Genomic DNA, 12,346 nt, shown 5'->3' with positions numbered 1-12,346 from the left:
CTGACAGGACTCCCAGCCACAGCAGCTCACGAGGTACTGCCATCAGCTACGGGACTCCCAGTAGCAGCAGTGCATGGTACACACCTGCAGCTGGAATCCCCATCAGCTGATAGGGCTCGCAGCCATGGGGGGGGGAGGGGGAGGAGAAGACCCTGCTATACATGCAAATTAAAAAGTTGGAAAAACAGCTATAAAGTTATTATGCATTTTCCAGCTCTAACTTTATAGCTGGTTGGACTGTCTTAAGGAGTAACAGATAATTTGTACATGTAGCCAGTCTAAATAAATTGCTCAATTAACCAAGTAATTGCATAATACATGTAACATGTAGAGGGGACTTTTGAGAGAGAGTCTTTCCTATGGCTATATATGAAACTAATGAATTAGTTAAAACATGCTAGCTGTAGATAAACCTGCGCTCATGCTAAAAAAAAAAAAACCAAAAAAACCCCAAACTTATTTTGGGTTCAAACATAAGCAGAAAACCATTTTGTTCTTTTTTCCAAAGATTAGCTTATGACATTGATGTTTAGTATATTTTCAATAAACGACACACTATTCTATACAGACTAATCACCCACAGAAATGAGAATAAACTGGAGACAACCGTGTCAGGGTCTTGAGTAAATGATGAAGGTCATTTCTCATGGGTTAAGGTTATTTCAGTTTCTTACTCATTTACAAAAACATAACTATAGGCAGCTACATAATTAACTCTGTGTTTGTGAATAGAATTTTGAACTATGAGTTAAGAAAGTGAAACTACAGAGGTGTGAGAACAAGTGGTTCATAATGTTCATTTTGAATTACTAAACAGGGATATTGGTTATATCCCCGATATGCCAGTGAAGAATCTGATTGCACAGGACCTTGCTATTACACTGCAATTCAGTTCAACTGTATACTTCAAAGAACAAGCTCAAAAACTTTTCCTTTCAACAACACATATATAGACTGCTTTGCTTACACCTTTAAGAATTAAAGAACCAAAAACAGTACCCTGAACACCTGTATAAGGCAGCGAATCCTAACCAAGAGCCCTCAATGTTCACTAAGAATAAGGTAAGGGAGTCTCTACAGAAGCTGCATATAGGCCTGGAAGAGGTCAGTTTTCCAGACCCCCTGTGAAGGGTTCTCCACATATGTGACCCATACTTATGTGTCCATAACTGTACAGCTCTTCCAGAAGCCATATTGGTAATAGCTTCCAGGCTACTATTGATCCCAACTTTGTCCAAGGGCTGCAGGTTTCTTATCCAAGGAACCATTCTATGGAGAATTAACTTGGTTTTCCTTTAAACTGATGTACAGTTTAAGATCTGGGTAATTTAGATTTACAATAACTTATTCTTCTGAACCTAGTACTCCTTTACATGTGTACTATTCATCTGCTGCTTTTCCCCACAAGCTCCTGATTAAAGTCAAAATGAACATTTTTATATATGTAAAAATTCACTACCATCTGTATCGCATCAAAGGGTCAGGATTTTCATTTAGCAAGATTAACAAGCACAAAAGCCAACACCATATTTAACATGCAAATTCCAATACAATTGAGGTATCACACACTTGGGTTTAGTATATAATTTTGCTCCCCTCTTCTCAGATTATCCCCCCTATATATTATATTTATAAAAATGAAGTTCCCTTTCAGGGACCTCAGTACCATAAATAAAATGGTCTTCTACAGAGCATATGACTAGGGATCCAGGTTTTTTGTTTCCTGTGGAAAAATGCAATTTTCCCCTTTAAAGAAAGAAAAATCTAAGAAACTGCAGGTTTCCCCTTGCCAGCTACCTGATGCTGGGGGAAGCAGGAGGAGGGCAATCAGATAGTGGGTGCCACATGCATGTATGCACACATGGACATGGCTGGCAATACAGGCAGGCAGCGTCAGGGAGAGCAGCTCCCACAGCTCCTTGAAGATAAGTCTATGGAGGTGGAGAGGCACAGGTGATGCATCAGAGGAGCATGGCAGGGGGGGACATGCCCCTCAGATTTCTGCACCCTCAGTGTGGTATAAGGCTGCAGCCTGGCTAGACTGGCACTAGGCAGGAGCTGCCTCTAAGACCAAGTGGGCAGGAGTGGGCATGGGATATCGGAGCAAGGCAGGAAGGCTCGGTGTTGCTGCTGCTGCTGCCAAGAGCACCATGCCATCGTGGCAAAGCACCCCTGCCTGCCCAGCAGCTGAGGGACACAACTCCATGGTGCTTCACATTGGCTGTGGCAGCATGCAGTTGCGACCCCCCACTGCTTCCAGGCAGGCAGGGGGTGCCTCACCTTGGTGGCCATGGCAGTGCAGGGCTCCCTCCCATGCCACGGCCTGCCTACTGGGCCATGGAGGCAGGTCCTGCCCAGTGCCAGTCCAGTCAGGCTACAGCCCTGTGCCCTACCCCCAGCACACACCCCCTGCCCCACACACTGGGAGGCTGGGGTACCAACATGGCTGGAGGAGTGGGGGACTGTGGGTAGGGAGTAAGGGACACCAGCAGGCCTGGGGGTGGGGCTACGGTTTGAGGAGTGAGGAGCAACAGCATAGACAGGGGCTGGGCACTGGCATATCAGGGCTGCTCAGCACCAGAAAACAGCAGGGGGGCAACCACAGCTAGACCCACACCACAGTGAATGAAGTGGGAGCTCTGATTTCGCATAATGAAAAAAACAAAAATCAAATGCTAAAATACATAGGTATTTAAAATTTATTTTATTATAATAACTGAGGCACTGGTAGGCTTCCAAATTGCCTTAAAATGCAAATATCACTAAAACACTGTGTTCAACTCATACCTATAAACTCTCTCCCCCTCTCATAGCATTTTATTTTAATCATGGAAAAAACACAGATTTAGGGTTTTATAAATCATAGAATTTTGAATTTGGCAGAGAAACCAGGATCCCTGCTTATATTGTTGTGCTACCCCAGAGGTCCCAAACAAGACTGAGCCCCCCCACTACAGTGCCAAGTGTAAGTAACCAAAGTCCTTGCCAACATTTAGAATTTGCTTGAGTTTCAGCCATTAGAAAGAGATCTTGACTAGAACTTGAGGCTCATAACTCCATCAAACAATTGCAAGGCATATCTAATATGTTTAGATGTGGGTAGTATACACCCCTGAGAATTATACAATTATGCACTTGTGCAAAAAAGATAGGGCTGCACAAAAGTGCATATTTTAACCCCAGCTGGATCTGTGCCTTCACCTCTGTGGGGCTCCCAGCACTCCAGCTGGAGCCCCAAGGGCAGGGGTGCATAACTTAACAGCTGGTCAGTGGGGAGGGGAGCTCCTGTCTCCAGAAGGGGAGAAAGGCGTGTGTGAGCTGTGCGCCATTGAGCCAGGCTGGCCAGCTCCATCACCCCACGCTGGAGTGAAGGAAGCCCCATGTGGATGCATGGAACCAGCCTGGCCCAATGGCACACAGCTCCTGCCTCCAGTGCCACAAGCCTGACATGCTGGCATGAAGCCAGCCCAGTCTGGTCCGAAGTCACATGCCAGCAGGCTGGGCTGGCTCTGTGTCACCATGTGCAGCCCCCCAGGACTTAGCTGGAGCTCCACACACTACTAGGGGCTCTGCCTGCCACAGCCATGAGCACCCCAACAAGGGCCCCCCACAACAGCTGCTGCCGAGTCACCGGCAGCAGGGGCTGTGCACCATGGGAGGGAGGGAGATGTGTGGCAGGGGGGCCCTCCCCCCACAAACTTTCATACCCACACCCCACACACATTCCCCTACACTTCTTCACAATCCTCTCCACAAACCCCACACCCCCCCACAGCCCTCACTTCACAACGCTCGCAAAATTCCCCTACACACACCTCCCAACCATACTAAGTACCTGCATATATTTCTAAAGAAGATTCAAAATACTGTTATATTTAATTTAATTTGTAAAAATAGTAAATAATTTGGCATAATTTTGAATTTTTCTGTGCATAATTCCCTGGGTTGTAGCAGTAGTTAGAAAGACATGCACACTCAGAGGTAGCCTTCCAATTTCAGAAAGACCAGGAAGCACATTTATTATGGACGCAAGGGACCAGAGATGAAGAAGAGATTGAAAAAATAGGGCCAGGAACAGTGAGAGTGATGTCAAGGGCAATAGCAGCTAGGAAAGGATGGAATTGAAGATAGAGGAATAATGGACAGCAGGCAAGAGCTTCTGCATTAGAAGGAGGAGGAGGTGGTGCTGAAAACACATACAGAATGGCTGTAATAGCTGAGGAGAATTCAACTGTATTACAAATCAGGTAAGCAGGAAAGGAGAAGGCAGATATTAATAGCAATGACAAGTTATTGAAGGCTGACACAAAAAGTAATGTTCAAGCAGACTAGGTGGCAGCAAGAGTAAGAAGCTGAACATGGAGGCATTAAAGAGGGAACAGTGTTTGGTGATGAGGAGAGAAAATAATTGTGACTGACAAGGTAGATCCTTAGTTAGATTAGATTATCTCTTGAGGTCCATTCCAGCCTTACTTCTCTTTGAAATGAAGTTCAAAAGTAGAGGGAAGAACAAGAAGCAGAAACCTATTACATCAGGTGGGACATCAACATGGAAGCTGAAATCGCAGACAATGAGGCTGGAGAAAAGTAAGGAGGAAGAAGGTTGGGGAAAAGCAAGTGACAGTACACATAAGGTACCTAAAGGAAAGAAATCATAGCAACTGATGTTCCCTGAAGGGAAGTTTCAGAAGCTGAAAAGGAGAACCTCTAAAAACTCTACCACAGTTCTGACAAGAAGTAATCGGGCAGCGAGGGAACAGGCATAAGAGCAGTAGCATGAAAGGAAAGATCCACGCTGCAGAGCACACCAGGAAATCAAAGGGAGTAATATAAGGGGAATGGACAGCAGAGAATTTTGAGACACAGAACAAGAATGCGGCAAGGTTGGAAGTGAGATATAATCTTGGCAGTTACAGTGATAGGGCAGGGAGATGACAAAGCAGCAGCAACAGTTTGTTTCACTGTCCAAAAGTGAAATAATGCTTTAATAAATTCCTGCTGTCTACACAATGGTTTACTTCTCTTTCAGAAAAATCTGATTTTAAAGGTATCTAAACAGTGACCTCTAATGGACAAATCAGGTATTACTTGCGAATTCTTAGATTCCAAAGATCACCAGAAAGTGGCACAAAACTGGAAGTGCAAACCAAACTAACAAATAAACCTGCTCCCCAGCTGTGATATCAAGTTTTACAGCATTTTCCTGTCAGATGTTTGAACAAGAGGGCTTTGATCCCTTGGAAAATATTTGTGTGCTTTATGTGACTGTTAAGAGTTAATGTTAGGATGTCAAATTACTCTGAAAAGTAAAATTATTCTGTTCATAACCAGACACTGAAGAGTTAGCAGCAGTGGTCCCCAGCAGCTGTTCTGCAATAGAAAATAACAACAGCACAGGCCCTAACCACACCCAGACATATACCGGATCTATGGCTGTGAAAATGATACCAGTATTTATCCAAGATGGAAGCGTTTCCTGGATTCGAGTCCCACCTGGATTTTAGACCTTTTGCAATGGCCTAGCAATATTAAAGGAACCACAATAAATCTTTGCAATCTATCACACAGGCTCCAGCTATGCCCCAAAGGTGTCTCTCTCTTTAGTCTACAGAACAGGTGCGTTAGCATCTTGTCATTACAAAAACTGCATGCTAAAAAAACTAGACTCTCAATCCTCTTTTCAAATCATTTCAGTCTTTGCTGATACTTGCTTCTTAGATTTCCAAGCAGACTGCCTTCCCCATTCTAACCTCGAACTCTTTCTTTTCAAAGTCCACCCAGCTTGAAAGACAAGACATCCTGGTCTCACGGATTCTGATGCTTCGCCCAATGGTTATTATTGCAAAAGAAGTTTAAAATTAGTCCAAATCCAATGCTAACAACTCATACAGGCAAACACTGCTATCCCCTCAAGCTTCATGTTGTTTCAGAATGCTAGGCGTTTAAAGGATTAGTAGGAGTACAAACAGACCTCTATTTGTCCTGGGAGAAGCCATTTCCTCCCAAGACAAAAGATGTCCATGTCTGCTCTCTCAGGATAAACTCTGAAATGATTCATGGAACAAAAAACACTAACATGTCTCAGGACATCACAAAGTTCATACAAACAGTACTCCTGGGTTTAAATCATTGAATCAATTTGTAAAGTGGCAGTGCATTTAGCTCTAAAACTCCAACTGCAAGACCTGCATGTATACATACCAATCTGGGGACTTTTCTATTCTAGGACAAACAGGAACCACTGGTCTCATGACAAATACAATGTCTGTTCCTAGCCCAACTCACAAGAATATCTATGCCAAGGAGCATGCACATAACACGTTCTCTATACATAGTCAACTTAAAAGGGACAGTACTATGTGACCTCTTGTCCAAGGGCAAATTTTAGAAGGATACTAGGCTATCCTGGATACGGACAAACATACACTTGGAGCTGTCATAAGGGGGAAAACTCTTGTTCTGAACTGTGCAGCAGCTGTTACATTCCAACTGTTACAGATGGGTAAGCCTAGTAAAAGGGATGTAGCAAAACTGCCCCAGCTTTAACACTGCTTCATCCAGAGTTAAAATTGTAGCAGGTTTTTCTACATTTGTATCATTCACAGTACAAACATACACAACCACCCAGTATAACAGCAGCTGCAGATATCTGATCAGTAGCTCCCCTTTTATAACTTCTCCAAACATACGTGTGCATACCAACTAACACCTGTATTTATAGTCACCTCCCTTTTAACTACTCTGCCATTAACAAGATTGCTAAATAGAAGTAAGTTTAAGTCGTCCAAGTACTTACCATTGAAATCTCTATGATAAAGTCATATCTGTGGTGACACTAGCTCTGAATTTCACCTATTAAACAAGTACTTACATAGAACTTCAGAACCATTTAAAGCAGAAATTTGGATGATTGAACATAAGCAAGATTAGTAAATAGGTCTTTGTTTACTTTAGAGAACAGGAATAGAAGTGACAGGATTCATGGTCAGAAATAAAAACACTAACTGTAGAGTACACACCTAGTCTGGTTTTATTCCAAAGCATCATGCTCAGAGAAAGTGAGTCAAATACATCAGTAGTATAACCCAATCCCTTTCATGCATTATGTGTCTACAGGTAAAAGGTCAGTGGAGAAACAAATACTTCCTTTTCTCATTCTCCTTGTTTGCTTGCTGGATGTTACACAGTTTGGGGCTGATTGTCATTCCAGCCTACGTGACTTTTCCCCACAGACTGGCCCAAGAAAGCCTGCAGAATCAACATAACTCAGTCCCTTCTGAAACCTTTAATTCTACTGTCATTTTCAAACTAATGTCTCAAAGCAGAGATAAAGTGAAGCCGACCTCACTCATTACCAGTAGTGTTACCAAAAGCAGCAGGAAGCTCAAAATGCCCTCATTAGCAGAACATTGTTAATTTTCACCTGATATCTGAAAACAAAGCCCAATATTTTCCAGAAAGTCAATGTAAATATGACCTTCTGATGAAGAATGATTTACAGAAAGACTAATACAAAAAATAGCATTAATGAGAGTGATACTAAAATAATTAAGAGTAGAAAATATTAACAGTATAAAAATATTCATGAGAATGGAATGAAAGTTAATGGAATTATCCTGATATGTATTAATGAAGCATAGCCCATTTTAGTGTGGTTGACTTGCCAAATAAAATATACTGATTACAAGAAGATATGCACATCAACTTTTTATGCATATTTATTTTTGTATCAAATGGACATATTTACTATAAACAGTAGACTAACACTAGCAAGTGCATTCATTTAAATGCCAGAAAACTAGTAAAAGATGCTAATATGACCTTCGTGGAGCATGTCAAATGTCACCGCCACTGTTTTCCCAAGTCAACTTAAGAACGATCTGCTAAGACAATTAATTGTATAGTTTAAAAGATTAGGTCAAGAGTGTCAAATACAAAAATATGAACTTGAAATTTAGCCTTTTTAAGAGACATACTGTCTATCCAAACACCTATATTTAGCTTTTGTGAAGAAGCAGTAGTTTCCTTCCTTAGAAAATTCTAGTTATATCCCCTGGAGAAGGCTCATGGTTCAGGGTTAGACAGCTTGACATTGCTTCCACTCACCCCCATGGGCAGGAGCTGGAGCTATGGAGGCAGGGCTGCAGACCTATCCCGTGCCTGGATCCCGCCACCAGGAAGAGGGAGGAAGGGAGGTGCTGGCCACCCCCAGCGAGACTCCAGCCCACTCCCCCCCACTTCAGTAGTTGGGCCCAGGCAGGGCAACAGGCTCCCTGAACCTCCCACTGCACTTGTGTTGCTGTGACCCAGACCTAGAAGACTCCTCCACACTGCCAGGCTGGGCCCTCCCCAGCTCACCCAGAGGGAAGGAACAGTCCCAGTAGGGCAGCCTCCACTGGGTGCACTTCATCCTTTCCCCTCCTGCCCACGGTGCTGGGGCTGTGCAGGGCCTGGTTCAGCCCCGAGCATACAGCTGGCTTGGCCTTGGGAGGCACCGTGGCAGATGAAGCCGGCAGTGCTGGATCTGAAGTTTTGTTGCTGCTGCCTTGCGCAGTGAGCATGGCTCCACAGCATTCCTGAGGGGCAGTGGTGGGAGACCTGGGAGGCCACTCTTGTAGCCCTAACATGCCCCCCGTGATTCCTGCTGTGCCATCCTGTTGCACCACCATCCCTCAGGAATGCCCTGGGGCCACGCTCGTCATGCAAGGGGCCAGCAGCAACCTCTCAGACCCAGGGCTGCCTGCTGCAGTTGCCGCAGTGCCTCCTTGGGCCGAGCCAGCCGTATGCTCAGCCCCACCTTGGGGCAGGGCCAGACCCTACGCAGTGCCATGGGCAGGAGTGGTAAAGATGCAGCACACCTGGCAGAGGCCACCCCACTGGGACCAGACCCCCCCCACTTATCCTGGAGCGAGCTGGGGAGGGCCCAGTAAGAAGGAGCCTTCCAGGTCCAGGCTACAGCAGCACAAGTGTGGTCAGAGGTGCTGGGAGTCCACTGCCCTGGTTGGGCCCCACTACTCTCGAGGGGGTGGAGGGGCTGGCAGATCCAGCAGGGCCAGGTGTCTTACTGTTGTGGCAGGAAGGCCCCACCTGACCACTGAGGGGGGAAGGGAGGGCACAACACCTCCTTCCCTCCATGTAGTGGCTGGATCCGGGCATAGGAAATTTCTATAACCCCACCTCCATCTGAAGCCCCAGCCCCTACCTTGGAGGGTGAGGGGAAGCCATGGCTCTGCAGCTGGGCAGAACCCCTACTGGCTCTGCTACACCTGCCACCCCCTGCCAGCAGCCCATGCAGCACTGGGTGCATTGTGAAGACTAAGGGACCAGGGCCATTCCTGCCAGAGGTCACTAAAAAGCAAAGAGTAAGCAATAAATGATATAAATATAATTGTCATTTAGCCATATAGACCCCTGCCATAAACATGTAAAAAAGGTGATAGGTATGGTGAATTTTACTAACTTGGATACAATTGCACATCTTGCTCCTAAACCCCACTGGTATGTGAGCTATGGCAGTCTGTGCTGCACTGTCCCTCTTAATTTTCAACAGAAGACCTCTGGCTAAGTCAGGTAGTTAGGTAGAGCTCTACAAAGGAGGAATGCATTTAATTTCCTGGCCCCAGACTGCTCTTCAACACTAAAAGCAAAAGGTCTGCTCTCACTCCTAGGAGACATCAACTTTCCCATTTCAACTCTCCTGGGTAGCTTGAGCCCTGCTTTGGGTTCAACATGGTAGGACAGATTAGGCCTCCAGCAGCCCAGTTACTCTCTGGGAGTTGTCTATCCATCGCAGCATACAACAATTTAGTTGCTCGTCACTAAGGAGAAAACTTTCACACAAGTCAACAGTCACTGGATAGAGATCGGTCATCTTAGAAAGTGAAGTATCAGAGAAGATGCCTAGCACAAAAGAAGCATGACTCCTACAAAATTTAACAGGGGTTCATAGTTATCTCACCTGTGCCAGTTAGCATGAAATCATTTTTTCCAAATTGCAAGAGATGGAAATTTCTGGGGGACCCACGTGAAAAGAGGGGCAGGAGGATATGAAGAAATGATCAAAGTCAAAGTCCAAACTGCCAAAAGTTCTTAATAATTGTATGCTACTTCCATCTACTTTCTCACCCACTTCCTTCAAACACTTTAAGCAATAGTTGAAGGGCAAGATAAAGGACAAAACATATTTGAAATGCAGATCTAGTAACTTAACAAAATCAATTATGTCTTCTTTACTGCTGCTAATTCCTCTTTGCCCAAGAAGCCTCTCTTAAGCAAATTTTGATATTAAATAAAAAATTCCTACGGAATGTTTTGATTTTAGACTTGCCTGGAATTTGGTGAGCTATGCAACTGAAAATGTGAGCTTCAGAAACACTGTCCAAACTTTCTAGAGTACCTCCACAGGGTGGCTTGACAGATTAGAACCTCATCCAAGTGTGAACTGTTGCCATCTTCTATTTTTTTATACCTCCCCCCTACATGTTTCCTGCAAATTGTTTCTTCTTTAATTTTTTCTCATGCTTCAACACACAATAATTCCAATTTCCCTCCCTATTCCCATACTCAGCCAAAAAATGTTACATATTGTATGAAAGGAGGTCCACTAATGCACTAAAAGGCCCTAAGGAGTACCACTGGAACAAAAAGGAATAGCTTGGACTGGCAGGATGCCACAAGAATCCATCCCCATGTTCTTCTGAAAGGCTCTCATGGCCAGCTAAATTGAGGACAAATCAGAGCAGGATGGAAAAGGAGGCCTCACAGAGACTCCCCCTCATTTTAATTGTCACTGAAGCAAAGCAAAGACTGGGAAGTTGATGAATTATTGTAACTATTTCCTGGAGTTGCTAAAACTTTAGTCCTTACTCATTTACTAATTATAGCAGTAGCATCTACACATTTGAAGGACCAGTTCTACTGGACAGATGCACAGAGATCTGGTCCTTACACCTCAAGGGAGTTTTCCTGCATTAAACAACTTTGAAAAAGTTACTTCTTATTATTCCTTTCTTTGTTTTAGCATCCATTCAGTTGTGTGGGTTTAAACACACATGCACAATCACTGGGCATTTCCCATTTAATTAATCCTGTTGAAGTTAAAATAATTAACAACAAAATCCAAAGCATTTTTTTTAAACAATGAAACTTCTGGAAGCGTGGGAAATTTTTGAGTTAGGTGGAAGAAATACCAATTACAGGGACTGAAGGTAAGACTACAGTCAAGAATTTCATCCAACAAATGCAAAATGAAATAACAAGGCCAGCTAAGCTCTGAAGCTCATATCACACCACATTCCATCACACTCCCCATTTGCATGCTGCAATGAGATTATTTAGTTTCTCAACAGTTGGATCACAGGTGAATGGTAGGAGGGTATACTCCCCCCACCCCAAGAGTTTGGTCCCGACTCCACACCGCTCAGGATGGGACAGTTTTTTTTGCTATGCAGGCCAGAGGTGTGTTGGGGGAGGGGAGGCACTAAGCCACGGCACAGAAGAATCGGAGTGGATATGGGGCTTTTCACCCACCCCTGGGCCTGCCCACAAATTGTACCCCCTCCCTCCTCCAGATTCAGAAGGTACCAGTCACCCCAAGTTGGATCATGCTTTCCCCTCTTCTCTCAAAAAGCTGCAACTTAATTGATGCTAAACCACAACCACTTCCTCAATAACATCTCTTGAACATTGTTGTTTGAGTGCAAGTACAAAATTTCAGTAAATTAGACAATACTTATGATCATCAACCATGGAACTTACTTGTGAGCTTGTTGTGACTGAGGACCAGCTGTGTGATATGGGACACAGTGACTGTAAGGAAAAAAACACAACATTTAGAGAATGAAATGCCATAGCCACTTCTATCCAGGTTCAGTTTCAGGCAGACCAACATTCCCCACCTCCCCACACTCAGACTCAGATTCAGAGATAGGCAGAGTTTAATGCAACAAATATGCACAAACGTGCCACTCCTTGATACAAGATTGGAACCTGTACAGTTTTCTCGAAACACAGCTTAAGATAGTAAGACATGTATGTCCCTTTCTCCTTTCCCCCCTGACTTTGCAAATCTCCTTTCATAGGACAGCTTCAAATAAGCCCCAGTTCATTCAGTTAAGAGTATTTAAAGGAAAATGTTTTGTTTGGGGGGGGAGGGCTGGGGGGAAAGGGGGTTGTTTTGGGTTTGTTATTGCTTTAAGATCAAAAGGTGAAGGCTATAGCTTTGCTGAAAAGGAAGTTGGATATTCCTCTCCATGCCACATCATGAGACTGAGATACTTTTAGCAACTTCTTTTACTTTGTTTCAGAATGACATTAAGACAACATTAGATGATCCTCCAAGCCCAAA

The 12,346-nt window shown here is 44.1% G+C and overlaps 1 protein-coding gene across 2 annotated transcripts in view; it reads right to left on the bottom strand.

Moving 5' to 3' along the window:
* RSU1 (Ras suppressor protein 1) overlaps positions 1–12,346 on the bottom strand; it is a 218,929-nt gene that overhangs the window by 185,788 nt on the left and 20,795 nt on the right. For both annotated transcript variants that reach the window (XM_019532549.1, XM_019532542.1), the window contains exon 3: positions 11,758–11,808. In XM_019532549.1, coding sequence (XP_019388094.1) covers positions 11,758–11,808 — 51 coding nt within the window. The remainder of the gene's footprint in view (positions 1–11,757; positions 11,809–12,346) is intronic.

The sequence above is a fragment of the Crocodylus porosus genome, unplaced genomic scaffold (genome assembly GCF_001723895.1).
Source record: "Crocodylus porosus isolate Cpor-Errol unplaced genomic scaffold, CroPor_comp1, whole genome shotgun sequence".
NCBI classification, from domain to species: domain Eukaryota; kingdom Metazoa; phylum Chordata; order Crocodylia; family Crocodylidae; genus Crocodylus; species Crocodylus porosus.
This window is presented reverse-complemented; position numbering and strand designations above follow the sequence as displayed.